The sequence below is a fragment of the Myotis yumanensis genome, unplaced genomic scaffold, assembly GCF_028538775.1.
Source record: "Myotis yumanensis isolate MYYU_CA2020_CCGP unplaced genomic scaffold, mMyoYum1.0.hap1 SCAF_2, whole genome shotgun sequence".
Classification (NCBI taxonomy): Eukaryota; Metazoa; Chordata; class Mammalia; order Chiroptera; family Vespertilionidae; genus Myotis; species Myotis yumanensis.
This window is the reverse complement of record NW_027223753.1, coordinates 14038258-14061155: the sequence shown is the minus strand read 5'-3', so window position 1 is coordinate 14061155 and position 22898 is coordinate 14038258. Positions and strand designations below refer to the sequence as shown.

Genomic DNA, 22898 nt, shown 5'->3' with positions numbered 1-22898 from the left:
ACCATAGAGCACACAGCCTTTGTTCTCACTCGGCTCAGAGCAGGTCTTCCTTAGCGCAGGTCCTGAGAACACTCACTACTCTTTGGAGCAGGGTCAGGCATCGTCTAGGTAAGGGCCCAAAGTTATTTCTCAGGGGCATCCCCGGGAGATCCCTAGTGATTGGGAGCCTGCAACAATCCTATGAACCATTACAAAATGGGGTGCAATTAAAAACATTTTTAATTTTGTTTCATAGGGACAAAAATCTGAATACAGACTGTTTAGACTTAACAAAGCCAAAATGTGAGAAACCTGATGCAAAAGATAACTGCTCCTCCCTTTTCCTCTGCTGGGTTATGTGAAAGGGTCCAAGACTGACTAAATCTGTAACAATCAGTGGCATTTTTACCCTGAGAACCTGGGATACTGGCCTCTTCCCAAATAAGCCCAGGTACAGCTTGTTAGTTTCTCACCTGTGGGGCACCTGGAATTGAGGGGCCAGGAGTGATTGGCTGAGCCATTAAATCATAGTCATTCCCAGATGATCCTGCAGCCACATAGGAATAGGAGCCCCGGGCCCAGGGATCAGCACGCCAGCGAGACACCACCGTTTCCTTGGGCTAAAGAAAATACCATGGGCAGAAGTTACTACTGGACACTAAGGACAGTAATATCTGAAAGGTGGACAATGGTGGTGAGCGGAGATACAAGTTCTGAGAGAGCTGAAGAGGAAACAGACATGAGAGCCAAGTGGTAAATGCTGATGCTTTAAAATATATAACAGAACGCCTTCAGACTGCAATGGAGCCTATATCTATGAATCCAGAGCTCTACCAAGGACTTGATCTAAATTAAATTCTCTCTCCCAAATTCACATGAAGTATTGACACACCTCCTTTCAAAGGAATCATAAGGGTCTATAAGTGTTTCAATGGGCCTAAAGAATAGAAAAAAGTACCAAAAGATTCTCTTAAGACTTCCCTGAGGGAGTTTGGCCACTTTGAAAGCGGGGGTGTGGGTGGGTGGGTGTGTGTGTGTGTGTGTGTGTGGTGGTGGTGGTGGTGGTGGTGGTAAGAAATGCAGCAAATAACTTTCTGAATCCCACACTTAGGCATGAACTCCAAACATTAGCATTCATGTAAATCCATACACACTTCTCAACTCTGGCTGAAACTGTCCTGACCAAGCACCTGTGCTGCAACTTAAGAGAATATGTCAAACATGTCTTTTGTCCAAACCCCAGGTCCCCGCTATCCCCACTCACTTACCTGGGGCACTGCACTGCTACCAAAAATCCCTTTGAGAATGGCCAGGCATCGGCCAACGATCACATCATCACTTATGTTTTCCATGATGCCAGCAGCTTCTCCTGCCACTAGTGCCAATAGTATTGGAGCTAGGGAAACAGAAAGGACAATTCCGGGGTTTTCCTACAAACTTTTCTCAAGAACCTCCTTAATGGGCCCATTATTCTTGGTGCTCTGAAATCTGACAACCAATAGACATGCACCACTCAGCTAGAGACAAGTTGTTTCTGAAAAGGTAACTTGAAATCTACCCCCAGAAGGGAGCTGGCAAACTACAGTGTTGACTTGTGTACTTCACTGTTTATAACTGCAGATATCATTTCAGACCTTGTTAACCAAAGAAAACAAGTATCCCTGTGTTGAGACCAAGAATTCTTAGCCCTGACCACTGGGGACAGCTCCGCAAGGGTCACCCTTTCAGCTATCCCAGGTCCCTCCAAGCCCATCACCACCTTTACTCATCTATTTGGTGACTATGCAGCAGACTTAAGGGATAAACACAGTAGTCGATGCTGGGGATATAAAAACAATAATTGACTACTCCACAGACAGACAGATATCACAGATATATAATTATGAACTGTGGTAGAAGCTATTGAAGAAAAACAGGACACAGAGGATTGAGATCTGAAGCAGTGGAGGTATGTGTATCTTGGGAGTCCTCTTTGAAATAGTGACATTTAGGTGAAGACATAAAGGCTGGGCAGAGTAAGCCATGTTGGGAAGGAAGAGAAGAAGAAAAATGAAAGCACCCAGGAACAGTATTTCAGGGCAGAGGCCCTGAAGTGGAAAACAGCAAGGTGCAATCCAGGATTCCAGAAGAGTAGCAAGGGTTCCTGGAGCCCAGAGAGTGGGGAGGGGTGAGGATGGGTTGGGAGGAATGAACAATGAGGAAGCTGAAGTAGAGAAGGGCTAGGTTATGCGGGCCTTCTTAGTAATGGCCAAGATAATGGAAAGCCCTCAAAAGATAGAAGCAGGGATAGCAGTTAGTGGCTACTGGCAAAACTAGAAAGCAGTTACCTTTAAAGAGGTTCCAGACCAGGAAAAGGTAAGAGGAGAGAGTGGCTTGGACTGGGGAGTGGCCAGTAGAAAAGAAGAAAAGCAAATGGGTCTGAGAGAGATGGTGAAGCGAGCACTGAGAGGACTCGACAGTCTGGATGGGGGAAGGGAAGAGCACTCAGCTGCTGTCAGAAAGCAATGTGCTCGGGGAACAAAGTGCCTCCTCGGGATTAGTGGCCCTGGCCACCTGGAGGTGTTTTAGAAGCAGGCAGTGAGGAGTGACGGAAAGAACTGGGGTGGGACTCAAACTGTTAACTGATGTATCTACACTGTCGAGGCCATGCCTACTGATACTGCTGCACAGTGTATGTCTTACATTCTTTTCCTGGAATGAGGTAGAGTCTAGATCAGGGGTGGGGAAACTTTTTGACTCGAGGGCCACAATGGGTTCTTAAACTGGACTGGAGGGCCGGAACAAAAGCATGGATGGAGTGTTTGTGTGAACTAATATAAATTCAAAGGAAACATCATTACATAAAAGGGTATAGTCTTTTTTTTTTTTTTTTTTTTTTTTAGTTTTATGCATTTCAAACGGGCCGGATCCGGCCCGCGGGCCGTAGTTTGCCCACGGCTGGTCTAGATATACTTTCTTTTTAAAGCTCTGTATAGGAATAGGAGCAGTCCAAGTACGTACAGAAGAAAGTACAGCGGGAGGTAGGAGTTTCAAAAAGGGAAGTGGTTAGAGATTCAGGGGTAAGTCAGACATGAAAGTGTGAGCATGAGGAATACAAATGTCCCTTCCAGGAAGCCTCCCTGGGCTCACCCTTGCTGGCAGGGCGGCCCCTTCCTTTTCTGCTTTCTTTTGCAGTCTCTGGGCTTTCACCCTGCCGTCTCCTTACCGCCCCGTTCTGAGGCTGCCCACCTCCTCATTCTATCTCCCATAAGTTAGTTGTGGGCTCCTTGAAGGCGGGGTTTTGTTTTTTTCCATATCCCTAGCATCTATAAGGGATTTCAGGAATTGCTTATAGGGTTAATGAAAAATCAAGACGTGTGTGTGTATATATATATTTGAGAAAAACTAGAATATTCCTAATTCTGTATTCCTTTAAGGATATGAGAAAGATCAAAACTAGAAAGCAGTTACCTTTGTAGAGGTTCCAGAAGAGGAAGAGCTCACCCCTGCTAGCAGTCGTACTGCCGACATGCCCGAACAAATTGACACTTGGATCCCAGAACACCCGGTCAAAACACAACACCACCTATCACAAAAAAGAAACACATGAGCTGGCAGCGGGGCTCCGAGAATATGGCTTTAAGCACAGCTATACCTCAAAAGAAAGTACTTCTTCTTAAAACATTATTTAAATTTCTTCTAATCTACTCTTTTTTCTTAAATAATTTAAAAAATATTTTTACTAATTTCATAGAGGAAGGGAGAGGGAGAAAGAGAGAAAAAAAAACCCATCAATGATGAGACACTCATCAATGGGCTCCACACTGGGGATTGAACCTGCAACCTAACCATGTGCCCTGATCAGGAATCGAGCTGTGACCTCCTGGTTCATAGGTCGATGCTCAACCACTGAGCCACGCCGGCCAGGCTAATATACTCTTACTATAAGCCTAGAAATCCTTATTACAAATTTATTACTTAGGATGACATTTACGGCTCTCCTTTTAGATATAGGCTTGGGTTTGTGAAGTGACCTCAGAAGACTAAGTTCTCAAGGATACTTTATGCATAATTAGGCAAGAAAGTGAATGAATGGACAGGACTCACCCTATATCAGAATTGAAAGCACAGCAAGATGTATAAAATGCAAACCCCTCTCCTGTCCCAGTGGAGGGCAGCTAGACTGGTACTTGTACAGTGGGCACGAGAGAGGTGTGGAGGGCAGGTTACCTTGTTAAGGTTGCCAAATCCCATCCTTTGAACTGCGGATGTTTTCCACTCGGGAAGAGGCGGCACAAACTGGACAGCTGGTGGCTGCTGCTTCAACACACCCAAGGGGAGGGTACAGAGAACCGCATCACATTTATAAATAAAGGTCTGGCTGGTGGAGCGGGTATTCACAGCTATCACTTCACATCCTATCGGGGTTTGAGGGAAAAGACTACTGGTGAGGAGGGTGGTATTGATGAGGGTATGAACATTTAGTGTACAGCAGGCTCTATATGCCATCCCAGTTAATTCTTCACACAAGTCTATGGAGTCGTTCTACCCACTATTTATAGAAGGCAACTGAAGCAGAAGTGAAATAACACAGGTAATAAGTGCCAGGATTCAAATCCTAATGCTCAGAGTCCTCTGATCTTCACCACTGTACTATCTTACCTGCCTGATACAGAGCTCTTCTGGACTAATAAAAGGACCTGATAACTTAATAAAGTTAAGTAAATTTAGACCAAAATTCAGAGTAAAATGTCTGTCCCAAGAGAACCAATAACTCCTCACCGTGGGTAGGTGCTCGTGCATAGGGACAAAGAGAAGAATGATAGCAGAAGCTTGCGGTACAGACCCAAGGGATGCAGCTCAGAACCGTGGAGCTCGCTATTCGAGAATGCACTATGATGCTTAGCTTGCCAGAACATGAATGAGCTCAAAGTTGGCCACAGAAAAGGCACTGAAAGTAGGTTAATCTTATTTATTCTCATGTGAGCTTGATGTTTTTCTTCATTGAATGCTTCAAAACTATACATTAAATAGTTCAAATAAGTATGAGATCTCATTATATGTCCATTTTCTTTTTTTTAAATCCTCACCTGAGGACTTTTGTTTTAAAGAGAGAGGAAGGAAGTGGGGAGGGAGAGGAGAAGGGAGCAAAAGAGAAACATCAACCGGTTGCCTCCTGTAAGCACCCTAACCAGGGACTGAACCCACCACAACCTAGGTATGTGCCCTGACTGGGAATCGAACCCACAACCTTGATGCTCCAACCCACTGAACCACACAGCCAGGGCCATGCCCATTTTCTGTGGTCACAGAACTAGAGAAAATGACAGAAAAGCTATTCTCAACTATTCTTCATCTGCAGTGCAAATGAAGCGGTAGATCTTTTCAACATCATCAGCTAGAAGCTGCCTCTGAAGGGGAAATTTAAATGGAAAATGGTTTCAGCAATTATAAAAAAATATTTGTGGTGGTCTTAAAAACTCTAGAAAAAGGGGCCATGGAGGGCAAGATTAGCGGCCACATTTCCATTTGTGATGAGGGCCCTCAGGGAGGGGAGTGACTAGTTACCATAAGGAGTTCAAGATTACTAATTCCAAAGGTGGGTGGACAACGGATTCTCTGCACTCCATATTAAATGTACCTGAAACTAGCAATAATGAGCATTGAGCCTACTGTCACAGTAATCAGGGCAATCAGAAGTCAACTTATTAGCAGGACTGCTCCCAGAACGAGAAAGCAGCCTGAGCCATTAGCCCACCAAAGTAGGAAAAGCCAGAATGGATCCAAAGACCCTGTTGCAAGATGGTGAAATACAGGGTGGGTTCCACTGGAGACGAGGGGCCCAAGTTCTGGCATTTAAGAATACACTTAGCAAAATTAAAGCCAAACTCACGGGCTGTTATTAAAATATCAACTAATTCATGCACAATTTGTAAACTAAAACTTGCCTCAATTTTCTGGTTTATACAATGATGGGGTTATAATCTCCAAAGGCTCTATCGGCTCAATCCTTTTGTAAATGCAAATTTTAAAATTTAGGAGACATAGTTTATAAGACATTCTATTAGGAAATGACCCAGTACTTTTCCTATAGTTCAAACTCAAAAGATCAGCATCGTGTACTCTCTCACCAGTAAAGCAACAACATACCTGAAGCTGTGTAGCGAACCTGCCGAACTGCTGTATTCAATTTAATATCTAGGCCTTCTGCTAACGCCACAGGCACACACGAGTAGCCATTCCTCACTGTTAGGTGGCTGCCAGTAAATTCAAAGTCATCATCCTAAAGAGAGAAAAGGACATATTTTCACACTTTTAAAATCTAATTTATGCTATTTTATACTGAGTTCTGTAAAATAAGGCTAAAAACACCAACTTGTGGAAACTGTCAATATAACAGAGAAATTAAAAACAATCACTCCAGCCCAGCCAGTGTGGCTTAATGGTTGAATGTTGACCCATGAACCAGGAAGTCATGGCTCGATTCCCGGTCAGGGCATGTACTGCCCGGGTTGCGGGCTCAGTCCCTAGTGAGACGGCTTGCAGGGGGTGACCAGTTGATGGTTCTCTCTCATCACTGATGTTTCTTTCTCTCCCTCTCCCTTCGTCTCTGAAATCAATAAAAATCTGTTTCTTTGTTTTTAAAAAACCAATTACTCCATATTCAACTACAGCTGCCCCCAGAAAACTGAAGGGAAAAGAAAAAAATGCCCAAATGTCCATAATGGCTACCTTTGGGCAGTGAAAGTAGGGCAGTTTCTTTTTCCCTAGATAGAGGTGTTTTGTTTGTTTGTTTGTTTTTAATGTTTTTATTGACTTGAGAGAGAGGGAGAGAGAGAGAGATAGAAACGTCAATGAGAGAGAAATACTGATTGGCTGCCTCCTGCACACCCTCTACTAGGGGTCAACCCCCTAATCCAGGCATGTGCCCTGACTGGGATTTGAACCATTGGTGCATGGGTCTATACTCAAACACTGAGCCACAACGGCTGGGCTAGATAGAGGTTTTATCATCAAGTCTAGACTATTCGTGGGGGTGGGAGAGGGAAGAAAGCTGATTCAGTAAATTCAGACAATTAGGTATCTTTTTTGTTTGGTTTTTTAATGTATTACAGACTTGGTAGGATGTCATATTTCACCATCCTAATTACGTTTTCTTTTACCCAAGAGCAAAATCCATTTTTATTCCTTAAACTTACATGTTTTAAAGTTAAGGAAGAGTTCCTAAACTAAAGTCAGATGAAGGCAATCTAGGATTGTAAAGATTGGCCCAAGATAATTTATATAGTAAAGAAGTCAAGATTTGGCCTGGAACAATTACCCAAATTATCTCATTTCTCTGAATTTACTAAAAATTTTTCTATGTAGAGAAACTTTCGAAGGCTAGTCAGTATTTCTGATTTCATGAGATTCCCGGGGAAAACATACCACAATTCTTAGGAATTAGATAAAAATACTGGGTTGGCAGCAAAAGTACTAAATGACTGACTCATCTCCTCTATGGATCAGTTCAAATCACCCACATTTAAAAACTTAATACAATTACAAATAGATACATACTGAAACTCCAAATGATAAATGAGTTATTAGGAAGGTCTAATTTAGTCTTTACATGAAAAACCACAAAGAAACTGGGAATTTTGCAAGATTTTTACCATTAGCAAGTTCAATCCTCACTGTAATTCAAGTACTAAAGAATACCAAGATATAATCTAAAGATTAAGAAGTCAAAATAATCTTACTAGGAAAATGTATAATGAAAATATGTAATAAAAGTGTAATATTTACTTCTACACAGTCTTAAGTCGGGCCAAAGTCTCAGACTTAGAGATTGGTCCATTCAGCATCTAAGAAGCCCTGTGACTTCTCACCAATTCAAGAGTAAATCACCATTATAATACTTAAGAATAACATGACAAAATATTATATCATGCTCAAGGATTAGAAGTCAATAGGAAGATGATGATCACTCTAAATTAGATCTATAGATTCAATGCAATCCCAAACTGCCAGAATTTTTTAACAAAAATTGATAAACTGATTCTAAAATGTTTATGGAAATACAGATCCAAAATAGCCAAAAACAATTTTAAAAAAGAACAAAGCTGGAGAACTTACATTACCTGACTTCAAGACATAGAGCAACCATACTCAAGACGGTGTGATGGTGGGATATGGATAGACAGATAAACAGACTCACACATGGTCAACTGATTTCAACAAAGGTGCCAAGACAAATGAAGAAAAAGGACAGTGCTAGAATAATTAATTAGATAACCATATGGGAAAATATGAGCTGTAACCTCGCCTCTCACTATGCACAAAAATGAACTCAAAATGGATCATAGACCTAACATAAAACTTTATGGAGAAAATTTTTGCGATCTTTGTTTAGACAAAAAATGTTCAGGATTTACAAAACACACACAGTCTGAAAGTTAATAAAATAGGACACTCATAAAATTTAAAACTTTTGCTCTTTTAAAGATACCATTTATAAAATAAGAAGGCAAGCCTGCTGCAGATTTGTAGAAAATACTTCCAAAACATAAATCTGACAAATTGTATCCAGAATTTAAAGAACATGATGAACTCTCACAATTTAACAAGAAGACAATCAGATTTTTTAAATGAAAAGAAGATCCGAATAAACTTTTCATAAAAGAATTGACATACGAATGGCCAATAAGTATATGAAAAGATGCTTCAGATCACCAATCATCAGGGAAATAAAAATTAAAACAACAAACATGAGAATAGCTAAAATTTTTTAACCGGCAGGACCAAGTGTTGGGGATGATATGGAGCAACTGGAACTTCCATACATTGCTGGTGTGAATGCAATTTGGAAAACAGTGTAGAAGTTTCTTATAAAGCTTTAAAAACCTACTTTCCATTAAGATTCAGCAATTTCACTCTTATTAATCCAGGAGAAACACATGAATGTTCCTACCAGCTTCAATCATTTATAGTCAACATGGAAACCACCCACATGTCCATCAATGTACCAATGAAAGGACAATCTGTGGTATATCCATACAATGGAATACCACCAAACAATAACAAGGAACAAACCACTGATATACACAAAAACTTAGCTAAGTAAAAGAATTCACACACAAAAGGCTACATAGTGCATGATATTATACTGTATAGTTCAATTTACAGGTAATTATAGAAAAAGCAAACTTATAGTCACTAAGCAAATAGGTGGTTGCATAGGGCCAAGAGCAGGAGGGCTGGGGAGTAACTGCAAAGGGGCAAGAGAGAACTTTTAAGGATGGTAAAATGTTCTATTCTTGACTATGTACGTTTGGCAAAACCAAACTGCTCACTTAAAATAGTGAGTTTTGTATGTAAATTATCTTTCCTAATAAAGCTGTATAAAAACAAACAAATGAAAAGTTTCTTTTAAGAACCCTCTGCAAGACATGTGCAAAAAATAAACGATAAAGAAATTTTACCTGATCCCAATGCTTAAGGGAGAGTGTAGAAAGAGGTGTGGCATTAGCAAATTCAAGATTTGCAAAATGCCAATCAAGTATCTGTCTGTCTCTTGACGAGAGGTATACATCACTGCAAAATGAGAACAAAGGAGTACAAGGTTATTTTTAAAAAAATATATATTTTATTGATTTTTTACAGCAAGGAAGGGAGAGGGATATAGAGTTAGAAACATCGATGAGAGAGGAACATCAATCAGCTGCCTCCTGCACACCCCCCACCGGGGATGTGCCCGCAACAAAGGTACATGCCCTTGACTGGAATCGAACCCGGGACCCTTCAGTCTGCAGGCTGATGCTCTATCCACTGAGCCAAACCGGTCAGGGCAGGAGTACAAGGTTATTAAAGGACTTTACTATTATGCTCAGTAGGTGGATGGGGATGATCTCAGTAACTGTGTGACAATCTAAACCTGGGACTGTACTTTATGTGAAAAAATTCTAAGTCAGAAAGTAGGACCTGAGCTGTCTTATTAATCCCTTTATTCCTGGTACCTGGAGCAGTGCCAACCTCATTACATAAAGCAAATTACAATTAGGCCTCATTTGCCTGGAAAAAAAAGAAAAAAGAAAAGAAAAGAAAAAGTCTTCTTTATATGGTTGCATTATAAAAGCATATTCGTTGTAAGAATTTGTTTTGTATTTTAAAGCATGGACTTTTTGGCAAGAATGGGTAGCACCCCTGACTGCAGAACAGAACAGATTCATGTGGAGACCAGGTGTAATATGGAGCACAGTATCAGCATGCAAGTATTCACTGTCAAAAGCCAATGGAAATAAAGTGTAATACTTTCCTACTCCCCAGAATTATGGGAATTTGAAGCACCACCACCTATGCCACTCCAGGAAGACAATTTTCATTTACTACACTTTCATTCAAATACATATATCAGATTTTATTAAGGCTATCTTCAAAAACAATATATTTAAGTATCTAGGTCATTCTTACACATTAAAACACAAGACTAGGGGCCGTGGCCGGTTTGGCTCAGTGGATAGAGCATCCGCCTGTGAACTGAAGGGTCCCAGGTTCGATTCCAATCAAGGGCACATGCCTGGGTTGTGGGCTCGATCCCCGGTGCGGGGCTTGCAGGAGGCAGCCGATCAATCATTCTCTCTCATCACTGATGTTTCTCTCTCTCTCTCTCTCTCTCTCTTCCTTCCTCTCTGAAATCAATAAAGATATATTTAAAACACACACACACACACACACACACACACACACACACACAAACACACCGTTAAGACTAGGGGATTTAGGAACCAGAGAAGCATAGCTGACCATTGAACAACTCTGGGTTAAGAGCACTGATCCCCACCCCCAAATTTCTGGGGATAGCTTTTGATTTTCCCAAAACTTAACTACCAATAGCCTACTGTTGACAGGAAGCTTCACTGATAAGATAATCAATTAACAAATATTTGCCTTATAATAAAGTAAGCCAGAGAAAGGAAAATATGTGCATCAATTTTATACAGTCATGACATATCTAACTTTTTCTAGATTTCTAGGCTACGCAGTTGTCTGCACATTTTTTCCAAATTGTTGTAAATCTCCAAAAATATTTTCCAATGAATTATATACTGAAAAATGCCCACATATAAGTGGACCCGAGCAGTTCAAACCTGTGTTTAAGGGTAAACTGTAGTCCACATGCACAGATAGCTTACATTTATTAAACAATTTACAATCCATTCACTTAACATAAATAAAACCATGGTGCTTTATAATTTTCCCTCTAAATCTAACAGAAAGAACAGTAAACCCTAGCCTTCTGAACGTCAGTGTTTTTTTCCGTACCTTGGGGGATTGGCTTCCAATTCTTGAAGTTTTTCTTCTAGTTTTCCTTGTGTTTCAGCTAACTCATCATATTCCTGGTAGAATTTAAGAGAACCAGTTGATCTAAATGTGTCAGAGACCAACCTAGTTATTTATACCACAAAATGTAAGGCCTGAACCACATCCCTGGCCCAGGTCATATCCACAAGTGTCTCAGCTTAAGGCTGGGTCAGGGCTCGTTATTCTTGGAGACAAATTATAATGTGAGCCTGAAATTAAGATTGGAGATGGGAAGGTTCAGCAACCACCACTTCCTGTGCACTTACCACATCCCCTAATAAGCGAGTTAGTATTAATACCATGGAACAGATGAGGGGATTAAGAAGCCCAAGGTCTCCTGGCTAGAAGATACTAAGTTATGGATTTCAACCAGATAATGTGACTCCAAATGACTCTGGAGAATGTTCATTGTCATTCTTCTAAACCATCAGGGATAAACTATACCAAAGGGCCAAAATGAGATGTAAGTAAACTTAAGGATGAGATTGTGAAAACAAAGTAGGAATTCTGCAGAAAAAGTAGATCTTAAACCAAACTAACCCATTAAGTCCCCAATGCTCCTGCGTACCAAATCCTCTTTGCACTACAGGTACCTGTGATTGGCTAGTGGATCTTTCCCAAGTTCCTCAGATCTACACTATTCTTAAGGATTCCAAATAAAACCAACTGGGCATGTATGTCCGTATACCACACCTTGCACAGGGCAGTCAGATCCCTGTGTTTGCTCTTCACCAAGAACTCAGCCGTGATATCTCTGGGTGGCTTGACTTCAGATGCTTCTTTGTATTGCTGATGGAGCTCTTTAATTTTCTCTTTCAAATTTACCATCTAAGAGGGAAAAATAAAAATTTACCATTCCAGATAGTGATGTCATTCATCTCCAAATCACATGAGTTGGTTCCTCCCCCTAAACTGCTATTATACCAAAACAGGTCCTTGGAATTCTTAAACGCCTCTTCTATATCATGATATTTTAGAACAGGAAAAAACCCCTATAGGGCTCAACACAGAGATATCACATCACTGTAAGGTGAGACTGCTTCTGTCTTCCAGAACACATGGCAGAACTAGGAGTGTCCCATTAATTTAAAAAAATACTATATACACACACATGTGCAAATTAATTTAATTTCCAGGAAAAGCAAAGGACTATAATGTAACTTAAACTTGTTGTTTTTGGAAACCAATGGCCATGATTTGTTTTTTAAATATATAAAAGGTCAAGTTATCACGCAAAGCAACTGCTGGAACTATTCCCAGGACTGGTCTGGTCCGGTTTCTGAGGGTACCTCAGAGGCCTCGGGGGATGGTTAAAGCTTGACATGAGGAACCCCACAGCTGGTTGTTCTCTGGCCACTCATCTCACTCCATCGTAGCACAGTCCTGAATAAGGAGTGCCGGAGACCTCTTCACTTGACAGGATGAAGAAGTGAGGCAAGAGTCTAGTCACAAGATGCTCCCCGGTTTTGCATGACAACTCCCACAGGAGCTGTCCCACTTCACGTTTTCTCCCTAAGCCGGTATTATGTTTGCAGCTAGCAGGATGAGGAGAAACAAAGAGTTTCCTAGTCTGGAGGGTGGTGGCAAAGAGCCCTCAATAGATCTACTATTTGGCACAAGTGAAATAATTATGGCAAAGAATATGGTCTTGGTTGCTGACCTGCTGTCAACAGTGGGAATCTGACCTCGGGACAGCTGATTTCCCTCCCATCCTAGAATTCAGCAGGGGGCACTGGGTCAGCTTTACAACAGCCAAAGGGACCTGACAGCAATTTACCAGTAAAGCTGCACTTTAGAGGGACAGATAAAACAGTGCCTTTTGCTAGTCATTTTTTCTTAAGAGTAACCAGTGAGTCCCAGTGCTTTTAAAATTTCTAGAAGGCTTTTTCTTTCCTACTAATGCACCTTGAGCTATGAAAAAACAAAAAACAAAAAACAGAATTTCACCTTATTAAGAAGCTCTTTCAATTCCTCCTGAGTTTTCACTATCTTCTTCCAATGTTCAATCTGCTCATCTTTAACATGCTTTTCTTGTAACCTAGGAGAGACAATTCGTATGCTCTGGTCACACAGCTTTGCAACACAAGACTGGTGTCCATCAAAAACATTTAAGAGCATCAAGGCCCACTGATATTTCTAATACTCTGAAACAAGAAAGTTGGCTGGGGACAAGTTATTTTCTAGGCTATGTTAAATACAGTTTAGTGCCATAAAAGTGAATTTTAGAATTTAGAAGGGTTTTACGTATCATGTAATTATTGGTTTTACTTTTAGAGTTAACTATCTGACATGAAAATAAGCAACAATTAGCTCAAATAAGACTTGATGGAAAACTTAAAACAAAAATAGCAAATCTCTAAATGGAAATCACTAGACAATAAGCAGTATTGAAGTACTTACTGAATAACAACTTCCAATGCCTGGCCAAGGGACACGGGCTTATTATTGAGGACATTGAAGTCTAGCTGATGACTAAGGTAAGATGTAGCTTCTAGCAACCGGTTAAACTCTTGTTCTACCATTTCATCTTTCTCTTTAGGAACCTGAAAATCCGAAGTATAGCAGAGTTGGTCCTTATAATACTAAACATAACCACCCATGAAAACACAAATGCTGTACAAATTAAAAGGTTTCTCAAAGGGGAAACCTTTGAGGACAATGATTTAAACTTTCTTTTCTATGAAGTGGTCAATTCTATTAAATGAGATATGAGATGTTCTTGGCACTGAGACTCTCCTATTCTCCCAATTTTGCCCCCAGAGCTGGGACTCTATCTCTATTAACAGCCCCAGGATTCACGCTGATGTGAACTGAAGTATGTGGAGCTAACATGCACTGAGATAAGCTGGGCTGACATGCAAACAATAGCTAGAAAAGTCCCAGAGAACAAAAACTGTGTCAACACACCTGAGGACCTTCCAGCAAAAGGGCAAGATGGACAAATAAGAAGCCCGAGGTACCTGCTTCCCCTCAAAGAAGAATTTAAGGTGGGAGTAGGAAAGAGAGAAGTGAAGTTCATTGCAATTAATAAGCTATTAATTTGCAGAGTGATAGTGTTTTAAGGCACCAACTGAGTTCCGAGTTGAATGTCCAAAGCTCAGATTATGAGTGACCGAGGTACCAGGTCTGGCTCGCTGTGGTGGAGGAAGGGAACAGACTGCAGAGCAGATCATCAAGCTACAAGACCATGCTCCCAGGCCCTGCTAGCAGTCAGTGGAGACACATACCTCTGTGACTACTACTTCATTCAGCCCCAAAGTAGACTATCTGCAATTCTATTGCTGATTTCATGACAGCAGTGAGAGAAAAGGCACATCTAATGCAAGCATCTCTTGCCATAATAAGCGGGGCATCAACTGGGAAGTGGGATTTAAAATATGAATTTCACTTTACAGCCAACCTAAAATTGGTAACAAGAAAACAAATATTAAAGGTCTAAGGAACACGAAGGCAGAGGAGAAGTGATCTTTTACAACCAGAGATAACTGATTGTGGACAAGATCATCACAGTAAGACTCTACCTCTTGTTTGAAACTCCTTAGTTTTTGCCCTTCCCAATTAAACAGATGATTTTGAAGTACAGGCCTCTGCCCCTTCACTGATAAGTCACCCAAATAACTCCCTATGAGCCAGGGGGTGGCAAAAAGAATGTGGCAAGAAATACAATCTGCACCAAAAAAAGAAAAAAGGGAAAAGGACTGCAACTGTCCTTGGAAACTGTAACTATGACAGACACCGTAAGTGATTCAATCAAAAGCATGTTTTAAGCATCAAGTTCCAAAAGACCGCACTGCAGAGATCAAGAAATCTCTATGAATTTGAGAGTCCTCATTAGCCTAAGAAATGTCAACCCCAAGAATCTTCTGGTTTATACTGAGAAATAAGGCAGAGAATCGGGTTTTGGATACTTGGGGCCATTATATAGCAGGGTGGTACCTAGGATTCAGACACATCTGACCTCCTATTCAACTCTAGGCCCAAAGAAAGGAGCTCTTGGTGACAGCCCTACTTGTTCTGATTACATGGTTGTCAGAGCTAATGGAGGAGACCATTTTGTCAGGAATTTCATTTACTTTCTCATTAGTTACTTTTCCTCACTAATGTGATGGTCATACTAGTATACAGAGCAGCTCAAAACAATGCTGAAATTTTGCTCAGTGTAATTCATGCAATGATGCTACAAAATATGGTTCTAGAAACTCTAAATTTGGTGCACCTTTAAAAAGAAAACAATTACATTTTCAACTGATATCTACAGCTATGAAATCTTAACAGATTATAGATGCAATGTGTAAGGCTGCTTTTCCCGGAGTAGAAAAGGGTGATATTTCTGTGTGGCTTCTATATTGTCTAGTAAGGGGATGCTGTAGCAGCAAGAGGGATCAGATCACATACGCCTCTGCAATAGGGCAGAATGTGCCGATAAACAAGTGTGCAAATGGTGCAGATTAAAGCTCTTCCAGTATCGACTGGATGGCTTGCTTCAGACAAGCTTTAATCTTTGCAGCGAGGCTGACAGTCACACAGGGAAATTCATACTGAAAAAATGCGCAGCACTCAGGCTCAGTAATTGGGGTCCAGGGTGTGTGGTAGAGAAATACTTAAAGGGACACTGTCAAGGTTAAAGGGACCAAATTTGACCTTTTGTTTCTTCCCTCTTTGCTAAGCAGCCCTCTTGATTCATTACACTTTCCCCTTCAGTCCACCCACACCCCCCACAAAAAAACCTGACTTTTTACATGCGCTTTCAATGACAAAAACTCAAATGGCACCAGCCCGACACACAGGCGCAAATCTACACAACAAACCAGTGTGAATGTATGATGGAGAGGACCTTTGGAAGGGAAAGATTTAAGTTTCAAGCTTTTAATGGGTTATTGTAAACAGTGAGGAAAATGATTTGAAAAATTATGAAAAAAAATACCTTGACAGTGTCCTTTTAACCAGTGCAGCAGAGAGAGAAATAAACTGTAAATAACAGCCCAATAGCCACGTCAAGTTTCATCTTTACGACAGCAGTAAAATCAAGGCTTTAAACACACAGCATGACAAAAGCATTCTGTTAGCTCAGAAGCTGCAACCACCAGAGAAATAAGGGACAGACTGTACAGAGACCAAAATGGGAAAGTCAAGGCATTGAAATGGACAAAAGAAAGCCAGTGTGGAGAGGACGGTGGTGGTAAAGGGAGATGGCATCAGAAAGCAGTGAGGAATGAAGCAAACGTAATAAAAGAGGAAAAAAAAAACACAGAACAGTAACAAGAACAACAGACAAACAAAAACCAAACCAAAGGTCACGGCCACGTGTGACTGACGTCGGGACGACATGTCTGATCTCCGGTACACCGTCTGCCTCGAGGCTCCACTGAGGAGACTCCAAGGAACAGCCAGCAGTCAGGCCCCAGCCCGTTTCTGCCTGAACAGTTATGGGAGTGTTGCCAATGAGACCAGGGATAGCTTTGAAACTGGAATGTTTTTCCATTAACTTTAAAATTCTACTTTGAAATTAAAGGAATATTTGAAAAATAGTAAATAAAATACTTGTCCATTAATCAATACTGACTGGGTGAAAATCAAAAAGTGTTGTTGATATATTTAAATTTTGAATCTATTTCTAAAATTAAGCTAGTTTAGATATGCACTACTTGACATAGCCAGACAATGAAAAGAACTTCTGCAAATGACGGCCTTTAAGCACCCCCTAAATACCTGTTCCCCTTGATGAGAATTGTTGGCCTATCTTAGTTTCACAAATTATTGTGGAGCACAAAATGCAATAATTTTGGTTTTACCTGACCATTCTATTCTAGGTTCTTAAATTACACCTTGAGAAAGAACTCAGCAAATGATTGCAAAGAGTTAGGCTCTATGTTAGTCAGCGGCTGGATTTCTATGTTACAACACAGCAAGAACATGTTAACCAAACTAAGAAGCAAGCAGTTTTTTCTGAAAGAACCTTTGATATAGTTTTCTAGTAAAGAATTGAACAAAAAAGATATCATTTGAAACAGATTTTGATAGGACTTGTCAAAGCCATTTATTTCCCTATGAAAAGCTCCAGATAAACAGTTTCTTCAAGACTAGGAACATTGGGTCAGTCTCATTGCTCTAAATAAGTACAATTCTGATTGTTTTGGTCCTGCAGATTATATGGAACATTCCTGAATATGGCCGAGGGAGGGACAGCCTATGCATCTAGCCCATGCAGAATAAATTTAGGGAGAGCCAAGCAACTTTCTGGACAATGTCCCTGATCCTGCAAGAAGTTATCTCAAAAAAAGGACACTCTCCTTAGTTCAACCTCTGGTTGCATTCTACCATCACAAACTCTTCAGGTCTATAAAAACATGATCTCATTCCAGTCTGCAGAAGTTCTGAAGAAGCAGAGCAGATTGCATTGACTGCAGCTTGGTTCTGGGTACAGGAAGTTCTGAGATTTAGCCAGAGAAATCCTTAAAAGAGTAACATACTAAAAAAAGTTGTAATGGCCAAATCTGGCCAACAAAGGCCATAGTCAATCTCCACCTCCATGCACTTCTAGAATTATAATAAGACAAAGATTTAGATTGGTTCTTTTGGTAAAACCTAGAAGAAGAAATTTACGTCTGAACAGACTCTAATTCAGGTTCCCCAATAGCTAAGGAAAACGAGATATAGCTATTATTCCTAAAGGGAGAATAAGGACAAGTATATCCTTAATCCAAAAGTTTAATGTAATTCTATAAATGAAGGCTGTTATCTTTAAACTCACAGGGATTTTTTTTAGATTATGCAAATATTGGACTTCCCTAAAGCAGTGACTAGGCCATGTGGAGAAGGTATCCACAACGTGTCAAGGGCTACCCTAGCAATTATAGCATGCAGTAGAGGCGCTCAGGAAAGTCCTATTCAATGAATAAATTAACATAGTTTGGAAAAGCAAAGTCAGTATTATAACTATATTTTAGGGGAAAATACCTATTTTGCAACTTCAGGAACATTAAAGGAAGGCAGGAGATTTTTACATTTATAAAAAGCAGGGATTGGCAGTCATGATTTTAAAGGATAGAAAAAGAATACCTTAAAGACACCAAAAATGTTTCCACAAAGAAAGAAAGATGAAAACTGAAAAGGCCAACAGGCCTGTGTCAAAAGTATAATCATCTAAGCACCACTCTATATGAACACAAGTGAAAACTGGCTACCTCACAGTAGGTACTGAGTACATCCAGTTAATGGCTTTTGTAAAAGACCGACACTTGTTATCTTTCTAGTATTCTCTTTCTTCTTGTAACAGTTGAGCCATTCAAGAAAACCAGTGCATCTGTTTTTCCAAGTAGTTTCTGAGTCTTTGGATCTCAACTTGGCAACAACTCTAACTGTTCCATTGTGATGCAGAATGTTACATCACTGCAGGAATTTGATTAAGATACCTTTTCATTACTCAAAAGAAGCCAAAACAAAACTAGAATCTAAAGCTCCCGAGTTACCGGCTGGTGTACAGGAGATGCAGAAAACATTCAGTCATTTCCCGTCTCCCCCAACAATCCATGTTTGTGTGGTGGTTGTTTTTTTGTTAATCCTCACCCGAGGATATTTTTCCCCATGGATTTTTAGAGAGAGTGAAAGGGAGGGAGAGAGAAACATCTATGTGAGAGAGACACATTGATTAGTTGTCTTCCATACACACCCCAACAAAGGCCGGAGATCAAACCTGCAACCCAGATATATGCCAGGAATCGAACCCGAGACTGTTTGGTGCGTAATCACACTGGCCAGGGCAACAATCATGTTTTGAGTCCCTTCACTTGTGACTCTCCAAATGTTCCTGAATTATTACCCTATTTCCCAACCTTGTCCACATCCACTTAAAGCTGATTAAAGTATACTAGTATAGCAGTTCAGAGTATAATTCCATCATCAGTTGATCTGATGGCAGGTGCTAAAAGACACTTCTATTTACAGGGATACAGTATTTTGTGTTAGAACCCCTGTCTAGTACCCAGACTTAGGTAATGACCTCAGGCAAACACATTTTGAGCTTTAGATTCTTCCCCTGAAAAATGGGAGAACGAAGCAACTCACCTACTGACTCCTTAGATTTCTAAAGCCATGAAGCATAACTGTAATTATCAGCATAAATTAATGGAGCTATAAGCTCTTAGCACTTGTCCTATAGACTAACAATCAGTCTTCTTGTCAACAGTTGTCCATTCATACTCAGAGTTAGACTACTGGGAACAGTAAGATACAGAAACATTAACATCCCTTCTTAGGTTTACCTAACTACCTTAAGGCTAGTGGAACTCAACGTTGCAAATAACTTTTCCCCAAATTTGAGAATGCTTAATCAATCCCCCTTACTACTTGGCTACTGCACCAAACAAATATACCAACTTAGAAAAATCCTATAAAGATCAGAGTTGAATGACAACTATAAATTTCACTTGAAAAAATAGCACGCTGAAAACCACATACCTGCTTAACAGCTGTATACTACAGTGCTACTCAAAGGGCCGATCCTGGTGAGCCTACAACCCAGATATGTGCCCTGCACCAGCCATTGAACCTGAGACCCTTTGGTGTGTGATCACGCCGGCCAGGGCAACAACCGTTTTGAGTCCCCTCACTAGGAGTTTATGCCAGAACCTAAATTAACACATTGCTTCCTTCAATGAGAAAGTCTTGCTACCCAAAAAAAAGTCATCATCTAAACTAACAGCGTGGTTAATAATGTCGTTTATTTATATTCTGGAGTCAGCTATTTACCTCAACCCATAGTAGTAACCAACAGTTCGTTCATGGATGGGCAGCTGGTTATAGGCCACACTTGAGAGATATACAATTTGAAAAAATTTTTTAAGATACATTAAAGCTCATATAATTCTCTGGATATCTCTACCAAAATAAAACTTTCCTTTTACTATTACACTACATGAAGCTAAGTGCTCTACATTCAGGAAAATCTAAGGAAAAAGGCAGTCTCAACAATCAGTGAGCATCTCTGGTTTTGATCCCATTACTTCCTGAGGCCTAATGTAATCCACTTCCTCAATTCAATTCTCTAAACCACTGCTTGTCTACCCACAACACTGCTCTGTTCATGTTACTTCCCCTACTCTAAACCTTGTGAAGTCCCAACCAACAAATCAGCCTAGTAAGCCACAGCCTCCCCCATAAACGTTGGCTTTACATAACATCAGTCCCTCACCAGCGTAATCCTATTGTCTTTCAGAGACTTCTCTTAGACAAATTTAGTTCTGTCTTCATGCCTTTCCCTCCACAACCATGTTAAAGTCCTAAGCCACCTTCACAAATGCTCTCCTTCAATCTAATCTCTCCCCGCCCTTGCCCCTCCCACCTCAACAGACTCTCTCCTTGGCTCTTCAGTAGCAACTTATTCTTCTACCTAACTCTTGGCAAATCTGCCTGTTTTTCGTGTTATTGGAATGGGCATGAGTAATATGATTAAGGGGGGAAATCACTTTGATTTTAATGACAGCTATTACTGCCGATGCTCTCAAGTTCATATAAGACATCTGGAATCACTAGAAGTTAGGCCCCTTGAAGGCAAAGAAAACATCTTCAGTGCTTAAGACAGGGCCTAGATTTTGGCAAATGTTCAATAAATACTTGACTAACTAATATGCTTACTCCAGACAAAAGAGGGGGCTGGACAGATAAAACAAGATTGGAGTGGAAAAATAGAAGTCCGTTATTGCACTCTTTCTACTTCTGTATATGTTTGAAAATTTCCATAATAAAAAGTCGGGAAATAATTATTTGTGTTCAAGTCCCACTCCACTGTGGCATCTTACATAGCAGGGAATGTCTTATTCAACTCTATATCCCTTTATATATCTTTGCAGAATAGTAAAAGTTTATTAAATTGTTGCATTAACTTCTCCTTCATCCTTTTAATCTAATTTTATTTTGCTAATTCTGCCAGAATGGTGGAGATGGGAACTAAGGCATTCCCTGAAAGTCTGTCCTTCTCTGATATGAATGGCATAAAGCTTAAAGGTTTAGAGAAATGGCTTAGAATGTCCCATGGGATCTAAAGTTGGGATCTTACCACTTTTAATAACAAAAGCTAAACTGCCATATATATATATATATATATATATATATATATATATATATATATATATATATATATATAGCAAAACTTCCCTTCCTCAGAATTGTAGACACCATTGCTCCTGATAGGGGAGCTGGTAAACTTCTGAATATAAACTTTTGAATTTCACTCACTCCTAAAATTTAGGATTGACTTACATAGTCTAAGCCAAAATGTCAAACTCACGGCCCACAATGAATATTTTTGCAGCCCAGCCAATATAACAGTATGTAAGAAACGTTATAATAAAAATTTCGTAACTTAATTTTTACAATATCCTGTTATACATAATTATTAATAATGAACTAGAACGTTCGCTGATGACTGATGACTATAATTGTGTTGCATTCATTTCCCTTATGTGCCTTTTGCGCAGGCACACCATTTCTCTCCACTAATACTAGCAGCGAATATTTTAGCAGCCGATTGCCACGTCATTAATCTTGGACTGATTGGTTTGGTGTGCGCAACAGAAAATATTTCACTTTCGGAGAACAAGAAAAATAGGTTTATTTGTGTTATGCTTATTAATTTGTGCAGTTATTCAGTGTCTGGTAAGTTAATGTTCAAGAAAAATATTAATTTTTATTAAAATGTTCTATTATTTTATGTTAATGATTACTCATTTATTTCAGCCCTTTGTACTCAGCATGTCTCTATCGAAATAAACCTACGTTTCTATGAAAATTGAAGCTTTTGTTTTTTGCGGCCCACATAAACTTAAACCTTGTTTAGCGGGCCCATGTTAGCCTTTGAGTTTAACATGCTTGGTCTAAGCCTATCATATAGTTGTTACTGTCACTCTCCCATACTGAACACCACTTCCATTCTACTGCCATACTAAGCATAGGAAGTTCCTATGCATCTGGGTCAACAATTACCTACATAAGCATTGGCTAAGTACCACAATTTGGCTATTAGCCCGTTAAAAACTTAAGTGTACAAACACAAAACTGAAGTCATAAAGAGCACATGGAGCTAAAGCAAATGATGGGATGCACAATACAAAGAAAGGAAGAATCAGGTGTCAATTACATAGGTCTCTTGCAGTAGGTGGCCACAACTAAATAAAAAGACTAACTAGCTAGCCTTCATTAAATGTCTAAAGATAAATGCTCAAACTGGCATATATAAATGCATATATGCAATAATAATCCCTTCCTAATAAAGCTTAGAATTAAGCAACAATCAAAAAACGTTATACAATTTCTGCCCTCAGTTGATATGTATATGTGTATATATTCACCCAGACATTATCCCTGAAAATGTTTTCAAGTGAGCCAAAGAAATTTTGAAAAGTTCTGTTTGTCTTCCACTTACAGCTTGTCCATTGGCTTCATAAAGTGGACATTTTTGCTTGATCTTGGCCAGTTCCATATTTACTTGTTTGCTGACCACAGCCATGGGATTCCCTCCTAGGAAAAACTCAAATGATTAAATTCAACATACCTATGAAAAGAAAACAAAAACCTCAAAGCAAAAATATTTTTACTAAATT

At 39.9% G+C, this 22898-nt stretch overlaps 1 protein-coding gene across 2 annotated transcripts in view; it reads right to left on the bottom strand.

Moving 5' to 3' along the window:
• KDM1A (lysine demethylase 1A) overlaps window positions 1-22898 on the bottom strand; it is a 66542-nt gene that overhangs the window by 838 nt on the left and 42806 nt on the right. For both annotated transcript variants that reach the window (XM_070404325.1, XM_070404326.1), the window contains 11 exons: window positions 22721-22815; window positions 13702-13844; window positions 13249-13339; window positions 11995-12129; window positions 11263-11336; window positions 9423-9534; window positions 6109-6241; window positions 4189-4376; window positions 3430-3544; window positions 1248-1375; window positions 453-599 (listed from right to left, as the gene is read on the bottom strand). In XM_070404325.1, the coding sequence (XP_070260426.1) occupies window positions 453-599; window positions 1248-1375; window positions 3430-3544; window positions 4189-4376; window positions 6109-6241; window positions 9423-9534; window positions 11263-11336; window positions 11995-12129; window positions 13249-13339; window positions 13702-13844; window positions 22721-22815 (1361 nt within the window). The remainder of the gene's footprint in view (window positions 1-452; window positions 600-1247; window positions 1376-3429; window positions 3545-4188; window positions 4377-6108; window positions 6242-9422; window positions 9535-11262; window positions 11337-11994; window positions 12130-13248; window positions 13340-13701; window positions 13845-22720; window positions 22816-22898) is intronic.